Consider the following 25,285-nt stretch of genomic DNA (forward strand, 5'->3'; position numbering starts at 1 on the left):
CGCCGAAGCGAGCGCTTCGTGGGGATGCTGGTGAAATTGCGCCTTAAAGTATGCAACTCGCTGTGCACTCATCCGGTTTAGCTTTGAATCTACGAACTTTTCTTTCAATTCAATTTGATCGTTCGAAGGAAGGGTCTCGGTATCGGTCGAAGACTGTTCGTCGGTTGAAGTATAAGCCTCCGACCGACAAAGACCGTCGCCTCAAGTGCCTAGGACTCAGCTGTGCCTTCTTGAAAATAAATCGATTCAACACTATACACAAATAAACGGCACTTAAAAGACCGCTACGTTGACCGCTTCGTGGCACTTCAAAATGTTATTGTTTGGCAAAGTTATATAACAAACAAATTCCTTAAGTGCGACTAAGAAATCCCCGTCTTCCTGGTTTGTTGTTATTTATGAAAAATCCCAACCGTTTCTGGTGTATTCCTTTGAACTGTGCCGCGACCTTTCGAGACAGTTTCTTCTAATAAAGTTCCACGAATAAACGGGAAAGAATCTATTGCTCATACACAGCATGAATTAAAGCAACACCCGGAGTTTTATGGTCTCACTTAATTCGCGTGTTTTGACTTCCGTGTTTTACCGACCCGATTTACACCAAATACCTGGCTTATCAGGCAGCTTGAATCTGATAAAAACAATTACTTATCGGCACCGATTGGATCGGTTAGATCAACAAACTAGCAACGTTTAGGTGTGGAAGGTGGCCAGTAACCCGATTGAATTCATTCACCTCACATGCGTACGAGTAGCCACGGGCAAGATTTTCCCGGTCCCAGTTGATCCACCCGATCCGCGAGCTGACGTCCGTGCAGAAAATGTAATCTCGTCGAATCGTATCAATCGGAATGTGCACGTTGTTCACCCCGATCAAAACGATGCCCAAGTTGGCGGCTTCATTGTGCAGGATCTTGTAGTAAACCTTCGGTGCCTGCAACCGTTGCCGCCCGTTGCCGTCAAAGTCGAGGAAAATCTCCCGGTGGTCTCCGTTTCCGTCGGCTTGCGTTTGCACCCCATAGGTTCCACTGTACACCCGAACGTGGATGTTGCGCGAGGCAACGAACGTCTTGGACGAAGCCTCAATCCGCTCCCAGTTTCCGGCGTTAAAGTTTTGCCACTGCGGTGCGACATTCAGGAACCAGAAGGTGGCGTTCTGCTGCGGAGCGTACACAAAGTCGGCACGGGCCGCAATATGGCCGCGCGCCATGTAGATCCCGTTGTTGGTCGTCTGGACCAGCTCATCCGCCCGTTGCTGTGAGTTGAGGATGGTGGCAATCGTTTCGCGTTGCATATTGACCGTGTACAGCGTGTTTACGTTAACGCCCGTGTAGAAGCTACCCTGGATCCATCCGGGACGGGCCACACCCGTCTGGAAACCGGCGTTCGCCGGAGTGAACTCGTACACCACGTAATGGTTGTCGAACCGAACCGAATCGTGGCATATTTCCATCACCCTGGGAAACCGACCCACGCCCAGCTCAAAACCGACTTCCACGATCGTCGCATCGTTGTAACAGCGCCGCACCGTAGTTCGAGCCACGCTACGCCAATTGGCCGTACAGCCAAAGTCGATGAACGGATGCATCTTGCTGTCATAGTTGAACTGATCGTTTATAACGCACGTCACCAGGATGGAGCTTCTCTCGGGGAACAGCGCAAAGCCGGTGGCGCATGCCAGCTCAAGCGTTTCTCCTGCATCCAGGTTAAGGATGCCACTGTTCGTGCTCGGGTACCGAAAGTTCTCTGTCCCGGGCACCAATATCAGGGGCTGCAGTTGCGGAAGATCTCCGTTCAGCCGCACGGCGCAACCAGTAGCTGAATGAGAGGAAGAAACGCGACCATAGAACCAATGAATCAAGGCGATTAACGTTACTTACCGTAACCGTCGATCTGTGGAACTTCAACCGGTAAGTCGTCTATGGGACCACCATCTTGCCAGTCAACTGAAGGAATATCTCTCGCCCACAATCCGCCGCAGAGCGAAAGTAGCACCACAAACCACCTCATTGTCGATCGGGGTGATTAAACCGCCCGATGGATTGTGGAATGGTTTTTATAGCCTTCATCGCGATTCTCGGCTACCGTGCACGATAAGAGCCCGACGTAGATCGGACGACGACTTGAGGCGCTGATTTTGAACTCTCCCTATTGATGTAGAGGTCTCCACTATAGGGCATTCAACGTAGGGTCGCCGAACGACGGAAGTTCGTGCATCTCTGCCTTAACTCAACTTCGTCTCTAATCAGTCCAGACGCTGGTAAAACCCTTGCAATCGGCATCGCCCCCCCGAATACAGGTGTGTGGACCACACCGAAACCGCCTCCACGTTGTCTTATCGCCGTGGATCGCCTTTGTTGCGCTCCTTATCGGCTATAAATAGTGTCCCACCCGGACATCGATTGACGCATTTTAGCACAAGAGGTTTCGCAATGCAGTGGCTGTGGTGTCTTGTGGTGGTGTGTACCTTCGGCCGGTTGGCCCACGGCCAAGACCTGCACCAGGATATTCCGGTCGAGGTACCGGAAGTCGACTATGGAAACTTTGGTAAGGGACCGGCGATCTCTTCTCAGCGGATATTGGATTGATAGTGGGTCTTGCATTTGCTTCCACGATAGCTACCGCCTGCTCGGTACGGTTGACTGGAGATCTTCCCCGGCCCCAACCACTGATCCTGATCCCTGGATCGGACCAGTTCCGCTACCCCAGCTCGAACGGCGGCGTGCTACAGCTTAATGCTGGCGAAACGTTGGAACTGGCTTGCCAGCAAGGATTCCAACTGTTTCCGGGCAAAAGCTCGATCACGGTGGCGTGTGTCATCAACGATCAGTTCAACTACGACAGTCAGATGTACGCGTTCCGCAACTTTGCCTGCACGGATAACTGGTTCAGCACCGCGCGCCGGACCGCTCAGCGATGCTTCAACTCAGCCACGATGGTTGAGATTGGCTTCCAGGTTGGCTCCCGGTTCGCCAAGTTTCTGGACGTGTGCCACGACGAAGTAACACTGGACAACCATTACGTGGTGCACGAGTTTACGCCCGCGAATGCCGGCTTCCAGACCGGTGTTCCTCGGCCCGGCTGGTACCAAGGATCGTTCTACACCGGCATCAACATCAACGGACTGTACACGGTCAACACGCAACGTGCGACGCTAGCCACCATCCTTAACTCGCAAGCCCGAGCCAATGAGCTCGTTCAGGGCACGGACAACGGGCTCTTTATGGCCCGCGGACATATTGCGGCCCGGGCGGACTTTATCTACGGCACCCAGCAGAACGGAACGTTCTGGTTCCTGAATGCTGCCCCGCAGTGGCAAAACTTTAACGCCGGAAACTGGGAACGGATCGAGTCCGCTGCGAAAACTTTTGTGGCCAACCGCAACATCCGGGTGCGCGTGTACGGTGGAACCTACGGAGTGCAGACCATCGCCAACGGAAACGGCGATCATCGGCAGATCTTCCTTGACTTTGACGCCAACGGTAGGACGAGGGTGCGCGCTCCGATGGTGTACTACAAGATCCTGCACAATGAAGCCGCCAATTCGGGCATCGTCCTGATCGGAGTGAACAACGTGCATATATCGCTGGCGGAGATCCGACGGGATTACATTTTCTGCACGGACGTTAGCTCGCGGATCGGGTGGATCAACTGGGAGCGCGAGAATGTTGCCCTCGGGTACTCGTATGCGTGCGAGGTGAACGAGTTCAACCGAGTGACTGGCCACCTGCCGAACCTGAATGTTGGCAGCTTGCTTATCTGAGAGTGACGGCGCAGGACGAACACGCTTTGTGATCACAATAAACTGTACGAAACAACAACTGGCGATTATCAATGAATGGGGACAACCTTCTTCGATCGATTACATCGGGGGGTGCTTAATTGGTTTTCGATTGCCTCGCCGGGTGTAAACGTACGCGAAGTAGTACTACGCTCGATTCGATAAGCAGATTATCTACGGCTATTGTACCAGCTATACCAGGTATCTATAGCTAGCAATGTCCACTGGGAGGTAGTTTTGAGCAGGTCTTCCACGCACAATGTCGTTGCTGAAGGTCTTCGCTGCGACGTGCCTACTGGGCATCACTTCCGGTGTTCTAGGTCGTACGGCTCCCGAAAAATCCGTGAGACAGAACGGTACGCCCGAGGTACTCCCGAAGTGAAGTTCTTGAATAAAGTGTACCTATCTCCCTTAGCTGGTGGATGCAACGTAGACTTTTCGGCTCTACCCGCTGTGCAGCCACTGATCCTGGTTCCGGGAACGGAAAGGTACTGGTATCCGGTAAACGAAACCCGCTGGATCGAGTTCCCCGAGGGCGCCGCCGTGGAGCTGGTGTGTCAGAATGGGTTCAACCTGTTTCCGACTCGCAACTCGATCACGCTCGAGTGCCTTTATGGTGAAAATTTTCAATTCTTAGGCCAGTTGATCGCGTTTCGGGTGCTGTCCTGCACGTCCTACTGGCTCAGCTCGTCTCGAGTGACCCAGGAGCGGTGCTTCCAGGACTCGGTGATCGTGCAGGTGGGCTTCGATTTGGGAGCCAACCGGTGGGTGAACGTGTTCGAAGTTTGTCACGATGAAAAGCTGTACCACACGCACTTTGTGCGCCACAAAATGTCTCGCTTCAACGGTGGCTACCAGTCGGGCAATCCGCGTCCCGGCTGGTACCAGGGTAACCACTACCTCGATGTCAACATTAACAACCTTTACACCGTGAATAAACAGCGCGAAACGATCGGCGAGATCCTCGGCTCCACGGCCCGAGCCGACGAGCTGGTCCAGAACACTGACAACGGGATCTACATGGCCCGCGGGCACATTGCGGCCCGTGTGGACTTTGTGTACGGTACGGAGCAGAACGCCACCTTCTGGTTCCTGAATGCCGCCCCACAGTGGCAGAACTTTAACGCCATCAACTGGGAGCGCGTGGAGTCGTCGGTGCGCAACTTCGTCGGACAGCGCCACATAAACCTGACCGTGTATAGTGGCACGCACGGAGTGCTGTCATTAGCCGACGGTAACGGGGATTATCGGGAGATTATGCTCGACTTTAACCCTACGGAGGGCACACAGCGGGTTCCGGCCCCGAAGCTGTACTACAAGATTCTGCACGACGAGAGCGCCAACGCAGGCATTGCGATCGTTGGCGTTAACAACGTACACATCCCGCTCGAGGTGGTCCTGCGAGATTACGTGGTGTGCGAGGATATCGGGGATCAGGTCGATTGGATTGACTGGGAGCGCAAGAACCTCACGATCGGGTACAGTTACGCATGCGAGGTGAACGAATTCAATGCCGCCATCGGCCGGCCGCACCCACAGCTGAACGTGGCCAAACTGCTGACGGGTGGGGCGATGCGGGTGGTCGGGCTTTCACTCGGGATCATGTACGCCACCCTGATGCTGCATGGTGTTCTGCTTTTCGCGCACCGTGGCGGGGCGTAACACCACCGAGGAGCAACACTTCCGATTGACGTCAGTGTCAGCGCGGGCGCAACACACTCGGAAAAGGTCCTCCGAGCTGGTGGTCATAAGTGATAGGAGCGATTTTGTTGAACGGGTTAGTAATAGGACCTACCTTAAAGTTATGTAGGTTGTTAAAAGAAATGAGAGAAAATAAAAATGGCTTAGTAAGTGTATAAGTAAATTAAACGTCGAGTAAATAAATATTAACCCAAACATCACCATTCGCCTGCTTCAACTGTGAACCACTTTGTAGTGTGTACACCTACCAAACGGTGCGAACTCTCCTGGTATGCTGCCAGGTTTCGGATAATTTAAGCTCCCAAGCAAAAACCCCAAACGCATTCTCGTCTTCGCTGCCTGCACCCCGGTCATGAGGGCCGGCCTTTTCTTATTCTGCGTCGTGCCTCTCTGTTCGGTAAGCTACCCTTTCGACGACCGGCTTTTCGCTTTTCGTTCCTTTCGTTCCTGCTCGTAGCAGCTAGCTAGGGACCAGGTCGAAGCACAATGCGGAAAGCCCTTTTCGTGACGGGCCCGCGCTATTTGTTTGTGTCTTGATTTATCCTTGGACACAGTCGATAACAGGCACCGCTCGAGCTGTGCGGCGACTGTCGGCACCCGCAAGACGCAAGTCGGTGCAAAAATTGCCAAAAACCCGTGAGTCGCTTCACTGTTTGCTTGCACGGGGGCCTGAGTGCTGTTGACGGACCCACACAAAGTTTGTGTTAAGATTATCTAGTGAAGAGCCAAAGTTTATTGAAAATTCACCGTGAGTTACTTATGTTCCGAGGTTTCAAGAAGTGCAAGAATGTAATGTGCGCAATCAAACGAATCATGGTGCGACCTCCAACCAACACCGCGTTAGTGATTGATGGGACGCGCGAAAACAATCATGTTTATTCTCCGTCTCGATTGTCATCGTTTTCGGTGTCGTCATCGGCATCGGTTTGTTGCATTTTATAATGTTGCGTCGTGAGCGCGCTTATCGTGAACGGGCTTATCGCCCGCGCTAAGCCCTGTCTGTTTTGTGGGCTGTGGTAGCAGACGAACCGCTGGAAAATCCCAACCCGGACAGGATATGTGAGCAAATCGACTGCTGAGCGATGAGAATGAGATAATCGGGCAAATTTAGGCGTTCCGCATATAAGTGTGGCGTTGTGAAAAAGCGCAACCCTTTTTCAGTGCAACAGGAAATAAAAATGAAGCACAAATTGTGCCTTAAGTGAAAGTAATGTTCCGATCCAAATCCACTCAACCAGTACCAAGGAGGAAAACTTGTCCGTGTCTGAGCCTCGCTTCGTTAGCAGTGGACCGAAATTGCGCCAAAATTTGTCAGATGTACTGTAGAGACATGTGTGAAAATCACTGACAGGCTGAACTAAATTGGAAGATTTACGACCGGACCGGTGTCCGCGCATGCCAAAAGTGGTTTTAACGAACCGTCAGTTTGCTAATTTACAGAACAAATAAACACCGGCGTATTAAGTTGTAATCGGAAGATTAAACGATTGTCAAATAAGTTGTAAAGTGTGATTTGTCATGTCAAATGAATAGTGTAAACCGTAATGACCTCGGTCAGTAATACATTTTTCTTGTCGCATTGGCAACAGTTCAAAGCATTGGCTCAACATTCTACCTCATAATGGTAGAAACGGAAACTTATTTCGAAAACTACACCCAATCTAAAGATCATGCTGATGACCCGCTTTTGGCTCAAACTTAATCATAAACACTTTTCTCTTTACGAACGTGCTTTTCCTTCACACGCCATTAATCCACGTCAGCTGTTCGCACTGAACTGCTGGTTCGGCAAACTGTTTTCCCTCACGAAACACGAACCGAAAACCGAAAGGAGTAAGTGGTTTCCATAAGGTCGGTTTCGATTTTCACACATTCCCGTGGAAAATCGTGCCAATCGAGCGCAAAAAAATGGCCTGCGGGAAATGTTTATTGTTCCACGTGCCAATTATCCACGCAACTGATCCCCCGAGGGGCGTGTGGAACAGGCACTCAAAATTCCTTTCCTTTGTACGGCATTTTAATGGCCGTGGTGGATTTCAATGAGGAAACAGAAATTCACCACGCGCATCTCACCTCAATCCACAGTCTGTTCTTTGACCTTTGCAAATTGAAGAGATCGCCAACCCTTGGCTTTCGTGGAGTTGACGTTTTTCGCCTGTCAACGCAATCGCAACAACCGTCGGTGGCTGAGATCATAATTCATAAATAGTAGCCACTAGAGCTGTCTTCAGGCGGCGCGTCAACAAAAGACGTTGATTTCTTAATTTTCTTCCCTCTTTCTGGCTTCTTTCACCTCGCCAAGACCACACACGGGGAACGGGTCTTCGGGAAAACTTTGTCTAAATATACGGGAAATCACGGCATCACGGAGGGAGAGTAAATGACCGTCCCCAAATCAATCGCCAGCCGGCCGCCGAAGATGACACATTTCCGGGCCGGGCTGTGGTTCCCAGCGAAGACAGCTCCTCCTAAACAGCTCCAAGGTTACCCGAGCACGCGCGGGATGAACTTGATTGACAAATCGCCCCATCTCGTCCAGTTGTTGATTTTGCTCTTGTGTCGCCTTAAAAATATTCTCTATTTTTGAGCGATTCTTTTTTTGGGCCAGCTTTTTCCGTCGCTCTCCATTTGTTGCTATTTTCATTCCGCGAATGAAGAACATTTGACGTGAGTCCCCCCCACCGCCGTGCCGTACACGCAAACCTCAGGGGCCTGTCCTTATGTCCTGTCCCACCCGTGACTGAGAGCTGCGCGCACGGGTTTCGCTTAGAGTGCGCAATATCGCCGACTTTTGGCTTTGGTTCCGCTCTCAGGGGTCCACCATTTAGGACCACTTAGTGACCGCGAAAGCACGGCTGTACATGTGCCGAGTGCCAGATTCCCAAATCGGACCGGGACCATCGGGTGTTGTTAACTGAATCGGCCCCAGGGAGACGTTCTGTCTGACAACTGACCATCGATCGAAAGTGTTTCCGTTTTTTTTGAAGATTTGCTGTCCTGTTCGAAGGAGTGATAACCAATTGATCAATCGATTGTAACTCGTAGTGAACGACGACAGTGTTTGTGAACCAACGGACGATTGCACTAAACGCAGCTTTCGTCTCCTTTTGCTTATCACCTGTGAGTGTGTTTGTATAAAGTGTAGGAAATGTTGCATCATTACCACGCACTGATCAACCGCGATCCCAAGATAAGATCCATCACCGATAAGGCGTTCGAACGATAGAAAGTGTTGTGAATTTTGTACAAAACTACAACAAGTGACTTAACACACTCCCGCTTCGAACTGTGCACGTCAGACGTACGTCCCCTGGGAGGACAATCCTGCCTTCATCCACGTTGCACCGGAACCCGTAATCCACCGAGCCCAGGATGAACTATTTCAACTCGCAAATACCGCGCTTCTTGGCACACTTGCCAGAGGACAACGACGACAACAGCCCCGATGAGCAGGGCGACGGGGAACGGCACCCGGTGCGTCGCACCGACGACGAAGACGACGACGACGATACCGAGGACGATAGCGGAATCGCCGACGAACCGGCGTTGCACTTTGGCGATCTGCGCATCACCGATCCGCTGAGCGTGCAGAACAGTGCGCTGAACAACTTCTTCCAATACTGGTAAGCCCGATTCTGTTCCTCGAGTTTGAGTTAATTAACGATATGAATGTACTCGGTTATGTTTCGATGTTGTTTATGTTTTAATGCTCCAAAAATCACATTCGTCTACTTCTTGCATTGCCTTGTTCATTTGTTAATTACTTAACTAATGAAAAAAATGTAATAATGCAGAAGGACTGAATACACCTTTGATAAAACATTAAACATTAAAATACAGCAAACTGCTATTTGGAAGTATTGTGGACTAGAAAACCACATAAATTTATTTCGAATAATGAAAGTAATATTTGTAAAATTGTCAAACTCTATACTCTGTTCGATTCACCCCGACGTCAAACCGATTTGTACGTCACGGCCCTGGCGGCTCGGCGGCTGTTTGTTGAAAGTGTGCGGACAAATCCTTTGCCACGCCGTCGTCGTCGTCGGTTCATATCGTCGGGTTTTTTTTCTACAGTCTGTCCTACGTTTTGTTGCGTTTTTTTCTGACGCGCCATTCAGTCAGACAGTGAGTGAGAGTGAAAAAAAGAGGGAACCCATCTCACTCTTACAGCGCACCTTTCCTGACGGCGCAGGAAAAAAGAAAACTCGGCCAGCTCGGCTCTGCGCCACGCAATACGAAACACGACGGAGCACGACGGCAAACGAAAATAAATATTTCCCCGTCACTTTCGCAGATCGCAGATCGTTTAGCGAATTTTTCCCACCAAACCCGCCCAGTTTTCGGGCGGCTGGTTTGGGGAGAAGAATTTTTGGTTTTGATTTAGTGAAACGCATAAGCACCTAATTCATCATCATGGTACTCAGAGATATTGAAGCCGACACGTTCCGCGACACGTTGCCAAACTCAGGCTTGGGAGATTTTTACCAAAAACGAACTACCAGCTTGTGGGTTTCGTAATTTATTTTTCTATCAACTGTCTACTATCGTAAAGTGCAATATGCAAAACATAAACCGTCGCCAGACGCTGCACCGAAGGAATGTGGTCATCTTCTTTTAGTTTGCCTAGCTAAGCCTAAGAGGAGATCTCGAGCGGCGGCCATCTGGTTGGCAGCAGCGATCGGAATCTGGAAAACGCCCCACAATTTTCCAGACGCCACTTGACCTGCGGAGAATGTGTGCTTGAGAAGCATTTGCAAACCATTCGGTCCTCATTCAGCGACCTTGGGAGCTAGAAGCGCTAGCGGGCCTATGGTCAGTCGCTTGACTTTCGAACAGCTGAAAGTGATCCACGCTCATTATAGGACGGCTGAAATAGGGCGTCAATAAAACTCCCTCTTTGTTTTTGGGGGACCACCACCAATTCGGTAATGAGTCCCGGGGACCGGACGACAGTTAGTCCGCCCGCCGGTGTGGCCCAACTCATTAAACGACGATTTATGGGCGAACACTCGCTGATCGTCGAACTCGAGCGTCGATCGTGAATATAGCCTAGCCCGACCCCCGGCTCATTTCTGCTGACAGGATTTATTTTTATTATTATAATCATCCCGCCCATCCCGCCGAAGCGAAGATCGAAGATCACGCGCCGTAGCTCAGTGTTGGCGGGAGTTACGTGAAAACCTGCACCCTGCTTTTGTTGGTGTTGGGGCGCCCATCATTAGACGCTTCCGATGTGCTCATCTTGACGTCAATCGCTCACACGCAGACGGCGAAAAGGACGCGCTCGCGCGCTGTCGGATGCGGGAAAACCCCACGAAAACCGGAATTGCGTTCGGTTGCGTTCGCGGATTAACTCGTGTTGGGACACCGGCCGAGAAGGAGCGGGAAAGGGTGGACATGAACTTGCAACACCTACGCTCCCTGACAAAGTGTTTTATTACGTATCACCTTCCTGGGTCCCTCCCCTACCTACCGCTCGGACGATCGATAAACCCGCAAACCCGTGGCCACATCCTCCGTGGTATTGGCCCAACATCTTGAAACCAAAGCAAACAAGCAACTCCTCCGCAAAACTTCACCCGCGGTTCGTGTGCGAAAGCGAGAAGGTTGCATGGGCCCCGCCTGGGATTGAGATAGTGACCGGGGTGCGTCCCCTGCAGAGGAAGAGGATCGCGTCGGGATGTGTGTGGGGATCCTTTTTGGAGAAACCGGTCGAACCGGGCCTGCACGAAGCGAAACGCTTGCGTACGCACTTGCCACTGTGGCCTCGGATAGTCCGGTCGTTCACAGTCTTCTAGTGACAGTCGCCGGTAGCCGGTAGTAGATCGTGTGACCGACCGTGATCTGGCTGTGCTGTGCCGTGGGTGGAGCCGTGTAGAACCAACTTCCTGTGTGACAAGTTTCATACCTGTGCTCGGTGCGTGGCAGCGACAAAGTGAATCGTAACGGTAGTCGCTAAAATTTAGTGCCTCATTGTCTGCTCGAGTGTTTGCAAACGCTCAACACTTTCCGCTATTAAATGTCCACCGAGTATTCCGGCCGAGACCGGTTCAACCGTGCAGTGTTCGTTAATTTGAACCGCCAACATCCCGCCCGCATACTTCGAAGTGTGTCGCACGGACGTCGTATCCATCTCGTGTGTCCCATATTTCTTCTGCGCTTCTGGCACGTGCCCAAAATATGGTGCACACCTTACTTCATCCGGCCGAATATTATTCTTTCGCTGAAGACACTCCCTCAGTGGGATGGACACCGAAATTTTAACGATTATATAAATAAGCCGCACACCGGGAACGGGCCCCAGGTTCAATTATGTTTAGTTTTGCTTACAAATGACCATGCGTCTCCACTTGTGGCCGAGTGTTCTGTTTCGAGAGAGAATTTCGCTTGATGGTTTAAATACTTTTCGATTGCGCTTCGAGTGCAGCAATCTGACAGCGGAATGTCTGAGACACGATCAGGCACTTAATGAGCTGCCCAGACTGGGCTAAAGTGTTTTCGCTCGTCGTGCGTATGTCATATCTTGTTTCGTTCGTCCTGTCGCAATCACGCCGTCCCACTTGAAGCCCCTCGAAGATGATTCATTCGACAATTGGTGATGACCGACACTGACGGACATGGGTGAGTGGCAGGCAGCCCGTGCAAGCGACCACACGCTGATCGCGGTGCGGTGCGCTGGTCCTGATTGATCGTCGCCGGACGGGAACGGCCTGCATAGGTGCGCTATGTTTAGACGCACTAATTTCGTAGCTGCTGCACTGGCTCCGAAGTGCGGTGCGGACTACCGAGTGGCTGACGTGTCAGGGAACTGCGATGCTCTGCCGAGGGCCTGATCTATTTTGACCTGAAGTGAAGCGTTTAGAGCGCTACCTTGCGTAAAGATGCGCAGTGAGATTAGGGAAAGATTAGTTTGTTTTTCGTGCAGGCGTAATGAAGAGTATTTTCATGCGATTTGTCATTTTTTAAATTATCAACCGACATTTAACACTTCAAAATGAGGTTCGAGCAAACCTTTCACAACCCGCACTAAGCCCCGTTCGACCATGAACAAACCCTGGTCAGCCTAGGATCATTAATCCACACTATGACACTCTAACTCTGTGGCACCAGTTCGTTGGTGGCCTTGGATCGTTAGCGTTTGGCCACTGACGTACAAAGTCAGAGAAAGCACCCGCAGCAGCAACATCCCCATGGTTGACTGGAAACGGCTGCGCTTTGGAAACCGCGACACACTTCGTGGTGCGCCAATCCTGTCTGCGCAATAAACAAATCATCGTCCGGCGCCAGACGTAACGGACTACCTCAGCAAAAAAGTTAATTAACAACACCGCACGCCAACAAAGTCACTGTGCGGGCGTGTCGCCAAGTGGTCAATGTTTACAAGAAGAAAGTCAACCATAGTGCGTGGTTTCGGTTATGTTTTGCTGCTCGGTTCGATTGTTGATCGATTTGATTTCAGCCAGAGAGGGTTGCGTTACAGGAAAGGAATAGACTGCCGATCGCACCGCTCAAACCGGGCCACCTTCCGGTTGGAGCAGCGATCGTACTGATGCGTGTGGCCTAAATTTAGGATCTGAAGCTAAAATTGTCCGTCAAATCGGCAGCCGTAGCGATAAACAAATCGTTTGGGGCATTTCAGATTTTAGACGAGCATGTAGCGAACGACAAAAAAAAACCCCAGCGCCATCATCTCGATTGCGAAGGGCCCAGGGTTGAGGTTTTGTTTGTTTATTATACAGTTTTTTTTGCGCACCATTCACCCGTTCAACCACTAACGGGCTGCGAACCGTCTCGGGCGCGGTTCCTCTCGAGCCAGAACGGTGGCCAATGAAAAGGATAAATAAACACGCTCCGATTCGCACCGATTCCATTCGACGTCGTTGTCAGTGCGCTTCGTCTTAACGAGGCGTTCCGCTCGTGCAAACGATCTTCGCGCATCGTGTCGGAAGTTCTGTGTCCCTCGACACCGGAGGTCGGATGTCCCGGGCGGAACACCGCAGCCAATCCTTCACCTGCTTGCACTTTACCCAGCGCACCCGTTCCACCATGGAACGAAGTGTCGGACAGTCAGCGAAAGTGTTGAAGCTCTTTGATAGTTGAACGCTAACGATTTAATCAACGCGTGAATCAGAGCTTAAAATGTGTGCCCCTGCGCAAGTATCAAGGGCACGCGTGTCGGAATTAGAGGAGTTTGATAAACACCCCGTCGTGTCGACAGCGTGACGACGGATAACGACCCAAGGACAAGGCCCCCGTTTTAGACGGCCCTCTAACTACGCTAATCCACCAGGGGGATCTTGGGTGCTCGAAATTAGTTCAAGGGTAGCCCTTGTTTAACGAATGCATTTGAGAGCACTCGAAATGTCGTTCCTCGCCCGGTGCGTGTCGCACTTCGATGGAGACGCCTGGTGCTGCTGCAAAGCTGATCACTGTAAGCCTCTGGGATGTAGGGGATTGACAAAGTTGCAACACACACGCGTCCAAGGTAAACAGCTTCTTTCGAGAGCATCCGAACACATTCGTTCGACAAGCTGTTTGTTTCAGATCCACTCACAATCCACACACAGAAAAACGAATGTTTTCGTTGCATCAATGTGCTACATTGACTGTCCCGGACATGGAATGTTTTCGTTTCACTTCTTGTTACTCGTGCGCTCCGACACTCCGACAACTTTCTGACCGGCTCTGAAAACCTTGGACTGATGATCGACTTCCCGGAGCCGAGCTCTGACATGCACGCCGTTGATGGGGCCACTTTTTCCCGGAACTCAACGGAACAGGCTTTGCGAAACGCAACAGGAAACCGTCCGACATCACTGTCGATCATCGCCCCATCGGTGACCGCCGTTGATGGATTTTTCCGCCCGAAAGGGAAACCCGAATCGAGGGGGGTTTTCCCAACCGAAACCGCCCCACGGCTTGAAAGTGGCCCTTGAGCGAGCGAAGAGAAGGAGACGCCTGGTCACTCATGAATGGCAGCCGGTGCGTGCGGCTCAAAGATAACGTAAATAAAGATGCTCGAACGGGGCCTGTGAATCGACGTTGAGCTGGTAGCGGAGGTTTCTGGGAGTGTGTTGCGTCACAGAAAAAACTGCAAAAGTAACACACACAGAACGGCTGCGGAAGATTGATGAAATCAACACGCAAGACACGGTGCACGAACGGAGGTTTAAAGAGAAAAAACCATAGCTCGGAAGAAAAGTGCGGGTTTTCCCATCGTCATTTGTGACGCTAACCGAGGCCTGTGTTTCTCGTGACAGGATTGGGGACCCGACCTGGCTTCCGGTGCCAGTGACAGCGACGCTTCGGTCGAGTGCAGGCCGTGGAAGTCTTCCGACCGAGACCGAGACGATCAAGAGAACAATCGGGTGGAACTCACAGCAGCATAATGTTCAGCTTCTTCAAACGCTCCAAGTCGCAGAAGGGCAAACAGAAGCAGCAAGAGAAGTTACAGTGCTCGCCGGTTCCACCAACACCGGCGAAAGCGGACCTTCGCGACGACGAATGCGCCAGTGTTGGTGTTAAGCCATTGGTGACGAAGGATGCGTACGCAGGCGCACCCTCGGTGCCGCCAAGCCACGATGGCGATGAGGAACAGCCGGCTAAAAATAGTTTCCCACCACAACCACCGACACCGCAGCCGGTGGTGACGGTGTTGGGCGATAGGGCCGCTCGGGAAGTCAAGGCACCGGGTCGGGTAAGTGGATCGCCGGAATTAACAAAACAACGGCAGCAGCAGCTGCCCCCGAGGTACTCGGATACGCTTCTCAGCGAGAGATCGCTCGTGCTAGCAACAGCAGCAGCAGGAAGGCCACCGCCGCTCGCCGAGCAGCGATCGGCCACGATCGTTACCGCCATCGACGACCGCAGTTCGAGTGTTCCCACCCGGCCGAACGGTCCGTATCGAACGCGTTCCGTATCGATCAACGACGACGACGACAACAACAACGAGGGCATCGCCGATCGTCGTCCTTCGAGCCCGACCGATGAGCGACTGGCCCAGGAAACGGACAGCAAACGGGATCGACGCGACTCGCCCAGTTCGAATCGGTACGCGCCGCAGAGCGAAAGTGCGATGGCCAAAGGGAAAAGCAGACGCCGCAACTATCAGCAACAGCAGCACCATCTGCAACAGCCGCCACCATCGCAGCAGGCGCAACACCCAGTGACGGAAAATCAGCTAAAGACCTCGACGGTGCTCGGTGATTCCAGTGCGAAAGTGACCGTCATCGTCGAGCAGACGCTTGGGGGCGACGTCAAGGTTAAGGAGGGGCCCATCGGACCTTGTGACGTCATCGGCCATGACGTTTCCCTGAAGGATGGCACTCACCGCGCACGCGAACGATCACCGATCGGGTTCTTAGCCGAGACACAAACCGTCGGAAACGGCGCAGTCTCACCACCAAACCACCACCACGATCACGACATCACCAACACCGACGCAAGCCGTGCGCGGGAGGAGTTATTAAATATCAAAAATATCTCGCCCACCAACGCGCGTGTGTGTGCGACGGTCGAGGGCGATGATCCGGCGCGGCCGGTCCCGGGCCGCTCGGGTGAGCTCGTGAGCGCCAGTAGTGCCGTGTCGTCCGCCGTGCCGTTAGTGAATGGCCCAGCGCCACCGGTGGCCACCGTCCGTAACAGCAGTTCCGTAGCCGTAGTCGGCGAGAAAGCAGCAGCAGTCCCGGAAATGGGCCAACAGCCAAGCCGCAGCACAACAGCACCATCAGGCACTGACCAAGGGCCACGGTCGCGTTCATCGTCGAAATCGGTGTCCCCGCCACCTCCTCCGCTGCCACCGCCACGTGGCCTACGTGTGTCGCACCCGTTGGCCGGTTACGCCAGCCCCGACGACGGTCCCGATGCTCCTGGGGACGATACTAGTGACGATCGCGATGTCTTCTACGAGACCACGGAAACCCTGTCCCCGGGGCTCGACGCCTTGGGGAAAGCGGTGCCCTCCCCTCCATCCCTTCCGGCCTCCCCGGAACCGATCCGGGCCAGTTTGGTGCTCAAAATTAGCGAGTCCACCGTCGGCCCGGAACCCGCTGCCCTCAACGGGCCGTCGGTCGGTGATGGGCGCAAAAAGCAGGTTAGCTTCCGGTTGACGCAGAACGGTAGTGACGACGTGGAGGTGACGAGCGCGACACACGACAGTGACAGTGACGACCGGGAATCGGGCGTGAGTAACAGTGACAGTGAACCGCAACCGCATGACGACAGTGACGCGTGTGATCGATCATTATTGGTCCAGAATGGGCCTTCGAGGTACCGAGCTGGTGATGGCCAGCGGCGGAATGCATTTAGTGATAAGCGTGACTACATCGAGTTTCAATACGACAACAGTGTGCCGTCGCCGGATCCCGCCGGAGGGCGCTCCGACAAGAAGGATGCGCAGAAGGACATGCCGGAGTCGACGATTGTGGCGCTCATCGAGGACAGTGTCCTGCCCAGCCTGCCGGATGTGGTGCGACCGACCAGCATCGAGCCACCCTTCGGTACCGTTGAGAAGATCAACAGTGACATGTAAATATCCAACTCGGGCTGTTTTGATCCATTATTTCTTCAATTGTCAACTGCATCCGTAGATAGCGCGAGGGAATAAATCACTTCTTCATAAGCAAAATGGCCACCAGTGGATGACACGCGAGCGAAGACAAATGCGCGTGGCCAAGTACATTAAACCATAACGGGCGGCGCCATTTGATAGATGTAAACAGTTTATCAGCAGGCAGCGTGACTGCGTCTTTTCGATGAACCAGATTTTCTCACCGTGTGATTGCCGGCCCGCCATTGTTATTGCGATCGCCACAAGGGTGTGTTCCTTTACGGCGCAGCAGGTGATTTCCGCGGCCACGGCTATCTGGCACACCCGCCTGGCGGCTGACAGCGAGATGCTTTCGTCCTGCTGACGAGGATTAGCGAACTGATTGATTTATGGCGCCCCCCGAAATGACAGCCATCTGGAACGGATCGTTCAAGACCGTACCTTTTTTTGCAGCCAGAGGCCAATGATGAACACGCGATTGTTTGCGGATGGTGCTGACTTTGAAATGGGTTGCCAAGGGATGTGAAGCAGATTCGGGACATGATTCACAGCTAATTGCGGCCCAAACGATTGACGTCTGCTCTAAGGCGTGGGCCGGAGTTTCAGTATTTAGTCTTAAACGATTTGCGTTCGAAGCTGCGTGTGAATCACTTTGAGGTTATCGTGTTTTCTCCTCGATGACTCAGTGCTGTTAAATTGTTTATAGTATTTCAAAATAGTCGTTGGAAATTTATTTTGCTTTTTAGCTCAACCGTGAACATAAAACATAAACGCAGTGCTGCAGGCTGCTAATGAGCTACGACCATTGGCTAATACAATGTATCATAAACCGATATCCTTTTTTCCCACGAGGAAACGTTTCACTTCTTCTTGGCCACTACGTCAGAACCTTCATCGTACCTCAAGTGGGTCTATAAATAGCCGCCGCTCAACTGACTTCAAGTTAAGCAAGAGGAAGCTGCCGTGCTCAGCGGAATGGCCAACAAGCTCACTTAAAATTCTTTCCGACTGACCAACTGTCGCATCCTTGGCTGTCGGCGACCTGTCTACCGAGGGTCCGATACAGATTCCCCGCACGCGGTTTCACGGTTTCGCTTTGCAATCCGTATTGATTGAAGCACCCGGCACGTTCCGGCATGCATGCTCGACACGATCATCAAACAAGCTGAAGATCGTGAATGAAAATTATTGAAATATTTCAAGCGCGTGCGCGCGCTAATGGTGAGCCAAGGCACGGGGCCAAGGTCCAAGGTAGTAAGCAGAAGAAAGAGAGCAAAGGAGCTTCTCTTTGATCCGTCCGCGAAGGTGTGTTCGCTAGCCTTTGAAGTAGGTCGATCGAGATCAGGTGCAGGAACATGAACCCAATTTTGTTGCCCATTAACCGACCAAACCAAACGATTGTTGTCCCATTTCAGGAAGGATCTGGTCAACCAGGAGTCTCGGTACAGTGCGAAGCTTAATGAGTCCGAAAAATGGGCCAACGATGCGAACGGCAAGGTGTACGAATTGCAGCAGAAACTGGATGCAGTGGAGCGCGATGCATCCGTCAAGGAGTACAACGTTGAGCGTAAGTTTGAGTCTACTAACTCCTACTGGGGAACATCCCCAGCAGCGTCCCCTTGGCCGGTGAGAGAATGTTTCTGCCCGAAACGAAAAAAAAGTCTCACGACTGGCGTGGGAAGATCGGAGCGGAACGTTGAATAAACATGAAACGCAAATTGAGCCGAGCAAAAAATAAATGGCGCACGAATTTAAATTGATGAGCGAACGCGTGCGACGATGATGCTGTCACGCGTGTATATAAAGCTCGCGCCAGAGGAAATGGGCAAAAGCAAAACACCTCTCGAAGGCGGCCACCCCGCGAAACAGATGCCATCGGAAATAATACACCCAGCCCAGACGTCAGACGATGATCGAGTGGGGTAGCCTTTTCGATGGGTTAGGTCCGATGTTTCGCATTAGAATGGTTCATTGATTGGTTTGCGGGTTGAAATTTAAACCTTCCCTAATGGCCTCACTGACGTCTGCCGGCTCCGACCCCAGCGGGCGCGACGTCAGCGGGCCAAGATCATCACGACGGCACGACGCAGTTGTCACGGCGGCAGGGGCCGCGCCAGCCGTTGCAGATGCGTTATTTTTATTGCGCACCACCAAACCCGTGGAAACCCCCGGCGTGTACACAGGATACACAAAGCGCACACCGCAACATGGTCGTCGCCGGTCTTCATGCTATTTCTGGTTGAATAAACAGTTGACAGTCGAGCTGCGCGTGGTAGCCGCTAAACGTTCAGGAGCAGCGATCATCCAAAAACAAAGACTTCCGGCTGACCTTGTTGCGGTGGAAGATGCTCGCGGTATAAGATCATCTTGTTCTTTTGGACCGCACCCAATGCAGCGCCCAAAGACGGGTTCCCCAAATAAATGGGCTACTGTTCTACTAGAACATTTGAAGGTGCTCCAACGACCGAATCGGTGTCAATGACACCATTTTTGACCATCTCCCGGTTGGACGCTCGCCGAAACATTACACTCTCCGCGGGTGAAATGTTTCACGGCGTAGTACCTCGCGTGCCAATTTCGCTATCATCCTAAGCAGAGCCACACTAACTGCTAAGAAACTTAGAGTTGTCGAGCTTCGTTAGTTGGTTTTTAATGTGTGACGGGCATGTCACCATCAAATAAGCTATGAATAGTAAGCGGCAGCATTGAAGTTCGCCCAGAGAAGTAATCTAGTAATCTCTGGTGCACTTTTGAGCAAATATTCAGCAAATAGAGTTGTTCGACCCGGTCTTCGTTCGTTACGGTTTGGCTATTTGTATTAACTGCTGCTACTGGCTACAGTGAAGATGGGACAGGGAGATTCCAAAAAATTGGACGCCTATTGCAGTACGTTGAGTTTGAGAAGGTGTTCTGTGAAGGTAATGATTAACAGGCCAAGTATCTTGTTGCATCTTGTCGTGGCAGGTTTGCGAGCCGAGCTGGAGGCCACCCTGAGGGAGTGCGAAGGCATACGGGCCCGGTTGCGTACGCAGGAAGCGGAGATGGAAGCGATAAGACTGAGGTCCTCCGAGCGGGAAGATGAGCTGAATCTCAAGTATCAAAATTTAGAAATAGAGCACCTAGAGTTAAACGAGAAACTGAAGGAGGTACGCCAGCTGGCCCACGATCTAAACAGCCAGCTGATCGACGCAAAGACGGAAGTGGACAAGCTGAAGGATGAGCGCCAAAAGCTGCTGGATGCCCGGGCCGAGGAGCAGAAGATTATGCGTGAGGCTCTGGAGGAATCGGTACAGCAGCGCGCTCTGGTGGAGGCCAAGTGGAAGCACGACTTTGAGCAGTTGCGCAACGTGAACAACGACCGCGAGGAGCACCTGATGCAAGACTGTGAGTTCACCATCCGGAACATGCAGAAAACGTGCAAGGAGCGGATGGAAACGGTCGAGAAGGAACGGAAGCAAGCACTGGACAAGGTTAACCGGCTCGAGGAAGTCGCACGGAAGCAGATCAAAGAAGTGAACCAGCTAAAGTCGTACGAGGCCGAAGTGGAACAGTTGCGAGGTCTAACGTACGATCAGAAGGAAGCACTCGCGACGATGACCCGCCAGGTGGAGGATCTGAAGGGAAAGCTACAAACGGCGAACGACAAACTCGAGGAGGAAATGGTGAAGGTGCAACAGATTAAGAACCGTTGCGAGTAGTAAGTACCCGGCCGACCGACTGCGATCGACCCGACAAGCCGCATTAACGCTTTTGGTTCACCCGTCTCCACAGCCAACTGTGCGAAAAGGAGCGCGAGGCTCTGAACCGAATAGAGATTGCTCGCGGTGAGATCGCAATGCAGTGGGAAGATCGCCTGTTGCGCGAGATGAATCGCCTAAAGCTGGAACTGGAGCAGATGCACATGGAGGAGCGCAACTCGGCCATCGAGAAGATTCAGCGTGAAACGATGGCCGAAACGGAAGCCATGAGCCAACGGTTCAACGAGCGCGAGAAGCAGTTGAAGGATGAGGTACTACACGGCCATTTTACGTCCGATCCAGATCCATCATTCGGTTATCATTTTCTCTGTTTCGCAGATAAAGTCGCTTAAATCGAAAATCGAGCAGCAAAACACCGCCATGTCGAATGCCCAGTCCGACGCGGACCAGAAGTTACTCCAATCGCGGAAGTACGTGGAACGCGCCGAGCGCGAACACGAACAGATGCTGGCCAAACAGATATCGGAGAAGGATGAAATCATCGGTAATGCAATCGGCGGTCACGGCAAGACAGACGGTACTTACGGTTGTTGCTCTTTTCTCGCAGAAACCCTCAAGCGTCAGTTCGAACAGGAGAAGCAAGATCTGGAGAAACACTTCGGCGCCCGGATTCAGCAGGTACAGGAGGAGTTTGCGCGGGAAATTTCCGACGCGACCGAGATTATGAAAAGCACACACAAAAAGGAACTAGGTAAGCACGTGTGGCAGACGTAATGATGGTGACTTTATTGACCATTTCCGTCCGTTTCCGGTAGAGTCACAATGGAAAATGCTCATTGCCGAGAAGGAAGAAGCGCTGCAGCTGATGGAAAGTCGAAATCGGAACAAATTGGACGATGCTGAGAACAATATCAGGTACGTCGAGACATTACTGAGGCGCAGGGTAAAGTTTGGGACATCCCTCTGTGTGTGTTTGTTGTTTGCGTTTCGTAGTTGTGAGTGTGTGTATCACTGTCGTTTTTCGCAACACGCTTTTATCTCTGCCGCTAGGCTTTAACTGACCAACCCAACACCACGCGCGGGACTGTGGATTCGGAGAAAACAAAATTGCAGACTTACATCACCTAATCCTCAACGCCCGATCTCTCCTGACCACATACCTTACGCACTCGAAATGCAAGGACAAAAATGACCGGTTATCGGGAATGTAGCTATCGTTGATTACCGAAAAAATCGTATTGCTGTGCCAGTCCTGCCGAGAGCATTCCTTTGAGGCGGTATCGAAGGACGTGGCGTAATATTTAACCATAGAAAGAGGGAAAGTAGAAACAACTTGTTAATTCATTCTTCTTATCATCACGCACACTTCTCGGATGATCTTCGTTCTGAAGTGGTCTTTGAAGCTCTCTTGAAGCCACAGCATCCGTCTGGTTCCCGTTCTTGTCGATGTGTGAAACTCAGCTAATCCTTGTCATTCATCAGCTGTGATAATGAAATGTTTGTTCTATTTTCTCTCTTTTCTCTTTTTCTCCTTTTTCCTGTTTTCAATGTCCCAATGTTCCGTGCCTCTTTATCAATGTTGCGAATCGATGTTTTCGGTAATAAACGATATCTGCGGAACTTACGCGAATGATTATGCACTGAACAGAGATGCTCCATTCGGCATTGGGCCTGGAATGCGTGAGCGAAAGGATCAACACCGTGCAAGCCACAACCCGGTGGTCCAGCTGGTAATGCTGGTTGCCAAGCTGATGAAGGGAGCGTATCCGCTGCTACCGTCGCTGGTACTGTACCAGCAGACACATTCCTTTCCCTTGGCGTCCGTGACACTTTTTCTCACTTTTGCACTGATCGTCTACTGTCAGCTGCGAATGATGAGCCATAATTAATTTTGCTTATGGCTCGGCCATTTTTAAAGCGTTCTTTGTGATCCGACCAACCGGAACTGTGTTGATCGGTACCCAACCTACCCAGCAGCCCGATTGGCATCAAATCTGCACTATTTGTGATGTTACAATGCGCCTCATGTATTTGCATTGTTATGTGTTACTGCCCAAAACCAGCATTTATCCCCGTAGTGTGATAAACATTTTTTATTCCTTCACGTTGAAGTTTCTCGTAAATGACTAAGTTTCGGGATAATATGTTAGACACAGTTTTGTTCATGTTGACGAATAAATACGATTGTGATTCAATGTGGATTTTAGTCAATCAGTCAAGTTAACTTCAGCAGGAACATGGACATCGATTACACTAAGTACTCACTTTCTACACTCGACCTTATCACAGTTTCACCTTCACAGCACACATACTCTTCACTAATATAACGATTGTTTTGCCGTTTTTTCAACTATCGCAACATCCACCCGAAACACCGAATTCACCTTCACGCGAATCACGCGAATGCCCTAACTCGTGCCCTGTTTTGGACTTCGTTTCTTTGGCTTCGTTTACATCGCCCTGTTGTACCCGAACAAAAATGCAAAAATTTCCTCCAACCGGTCCTACGGAACCCATGATCAAATCCCCATAATGCCCACAGAGAACTCACGACCAGCCATCAGCGGCAGCTCAAGGACCTGCACGAGGAGCACGGTTACGTCGTGCGCAGTCTGGAGTCGCGGGACACGAAGAACTCGCAAGAGATCGCAACGTTGCACAAAAAGTGCCGCTGTCTAACGAATCTGTAAGTTTGCGCCGGATGTGCCATTGTTTCGCCATTGTTTGTTCCATACACTCCCAGTGTTCCCAGAACATTTCTCCCATTATATGTCCCTAGTCTGTACATATCGCCATTAGACGTGCATTAGCCCATCGTCGCATTGCTGCCATAGTGTTCTACCGAAACATTGCACGGCTCATTAGCTCAGATCCGAGGGTACACTACACAATAGACCCTGCTGTTACACGGAACCTTTACGATGACCCCTAGACCCGCTGTTGGCAAAATAATACTATGAAACCAGCCTCTTTTCGCTCAGCTCATTAAGGTTGTAATCACACCTTCTCTGTTTCGTGCAGTTTCGAAGAGATGCGTCTGCGCTACGAACGACGGGACCCGCGGCCGGAAGATTTGCGAGAGATTGAGGAACTGAAGAACGTAATCGACTCTCAGGATCGTGATTTGCGCATGCTCACCGAAAGCCTCCGGGAGCTGCAGCTTCAGCAGATGGAACAGCAGCAACAGCCACCGCCTCCACCGCGTCGCCCGAAGGCCAACCGCGGGAAGCAGGGCAAACAGCAGCAACCCGCTGGCAATCAGGGTGGCAAGCAACAAAAAAAGTCTCGTCCACCGTTCCCCGAGCCAGAGGCGCTGCAGCAACAGGAGGAGCTGTCGGAAGAACCGCTTGCCGATGAGTACATGATGGTGAACGGTGAAGAATACATGCAGCAGGACCCACAGGTGATCCTAGTGCCACCGTGCCAGATGATACCTCCCATGGTACGATCAACGTGCCACGTGATCTACGAAGAAAACGAAGCCGATATCATGCGCGAAGAGGAGGAGGCGCAACTTTCACAGGAACTGCATAGACAAGCGGAAGACGATGCAGAGGACTATGACGACGACGTTTTCGAACCGCCTACGAATAAGTTGACCGAAGCAGATAGAAACCTTTCGCAAGACGTGACGATAGTAGATGTTCCCGAATCAGCAATCCACACCGAAGTCCGAGCAGTGCACTCAACTGCGCCCACTATTATCGAAGAAGTGGAAGACGAAACCATGCCACTCAAGTCCACGGTGATTCTTCCTGTAGTTGAGAACGTGCCCACAACGACCCCATCCCGTTCTCGGGAATCCTCAGCACCGCGTATCGTCGTGACGGACGAGTGTGAGAGGGTCAAAGTGAGTGAACCGACGACGGTGGTAGAAATCCTAGAGGATGATCAGTCCACGGCCGCGGTTATTGAGCTGCCCGCCGTTTACGCCAAGCCCTACCCTGCTGCGGCGGATCTAGAGTCAGTCGGTGACACGATCCAGACGAACCTTCCGGCACCGGAAATAACGGTTGTGCGTCTTCCGGACGGTGCAGCAGCTCAAGTGACGGGTTCTTCGTGAGCACTCTGCATTCTCTGTTGATTGAATCGAAGCCTCTACCCTGTACTGTATTACTACTGTCTGATGATAGAAACTTATTTTACGTTTTGTGAGGGTCAGCACAGCGCGAGAAACACACTCCATTACCATCTCCGCCTAGCGCGCGCACGTTTGATGGCGTTCGTTTCGGAACGCTGGGCACACCAGTGAGCGGCGGATATCGGTATTGATATCTTCCCGCTACGCCCATCGGCACTCATGTAGGACTCGATCCTTAAACTTTTGTCTTTGAAGATGGCCTTTTTCTTGCCTTCCCATACTGTAAATATATTGCTAGATTGCGTCTGCAATTTTATGTGTCTCCTTTGGGACCATGTGGAGGATACTACAATTAATCGATCGATGATTATAGATTAAATAAACGAACGGTCATAAAATAGAAGTGACGAGTGTGGGACTTGTATATTCACTTCGATCGATATTATGGAAAGAAACGTTGGTGGGGCTTGATG

At 51.6% G+C, this 25,285-nt stretch overlaps 4 protein-coding genes across 6 annotated transcripts; 3 read left to right on the plus strand and 1 right to left on the minus strand.

Annotated features, from left to right (window-relative positions):
• Positions 1-670: 670 nt before the first annotated feature.
• On the minus strand, positions 671-2,010 carry LOC128275582 (uncharacterized). Its single transcript, XM_053014137.1, has 2 exons — positions 1,881-2,010; positions 671-1,818 (listed from the first exon to the last, which is right to left on the minus strand). The coding sequence occupies exons 1-2, from the start codon at positions 2,008-2,010 to the stop codon at positions 671-673; spliced, it is 1,278 nt and encodes a 425-aa protein (XP_052870097.1).
• A 415-nt stretch (positions 2,011-2,425) lies between these two features.
• On the plus strand, positions 2,426-3,793 carry LOC128278312 (uncharacterized). Its single transcript, XM_053017019.1, has 2 exons — positions 2,426-2,547; positions 2,619-3,793. Exons 1-2 carry the CDS (start codon positions 2,433-2,435, stop codon positions 3,761-3,763), a joined length of 1,260 nt encoding a protein of 419 aa, XP_052872979.1. The 5' UTR covers positions 2,426-2,432; the 3' UTR covers positions 3,764-3,793.
• Positions 3,794-4,040: 247 nt separating this feature from the next.
• On the plus strand, positions 4,041-5,443 carry LOC128275682 (uncharacterized). Its single transcript, XM_053014271.1, has 2 exons — positions 4,041-4,148; positions 4,241-5,443. Exons 1-2 carry the CDS (start codon positions 4,041-4,043, stop codon positions 5,441-5,443), a joined length of 1,311 nt encoding a protein of 436 aa, XP_052870231.1.
• A 3,260-nt stretch (positions 5,444-8,703) lies between these two features.
• On the plus strand, positions 8,704-25,209 carry LOC128277473 (trichohyalin). Of its 3 annotated transcripts, none has more exons than XM_053015932.1 (9): positions 8,704-9,105; positions 18,449-18,600; positions 19,998-20,730; positions 20,805-21,042; positions 21,110-21,275; positions 21,339-21,482; positions 21,547-21,646; positions 23,274-23,417; positions 23,753-25,209. In XM_053015932.1, the coding sequence occupies exons 1-9, from the start codon at positions 8,855-8,857 to the stop codon at positions 24,792-24,794; spliced, it is 2,970 nt and encodes a 989-aa protein (XP_052871892.1). In that variant the 5' UTR covers positions 8,704-8,854; the 3' UTR covers positions 24,795-25,209. The 3 variants fall into 3 exon arrangements, with proteins under 3 accessions (XP_052871892.1, XP_052871890.1, XP_052871891.1); XM_053015930.1 differs by lacking the exon at positions 8,704-9,105 and adding an exon at positions 15,466-17,011; XM_053015931.1 differs by lacking the exons at positions 8,704-9,105; positions 23,274-23,417 and adding an exon at positions 15,466-17,011.
• The last annotated feature ends 76 nt before the right edge of the window (positions 25,210-25,285 follow it).

This window comes from Anopheles cruzii, chromosome 2 (assembly GCF_943734635.1).
Source record: "Anopheles cruzii chromosome 2, idAnoCruzAS_RS32_06, whole genome shotgun sequence".
Classification (NCBI taxonomy): domain Eukaryota; kingdom Metazoa; phylum Arthropoda; class Insecta; order Diptera; family Culicidae; genus Anopheles; species Anopheles cruzii.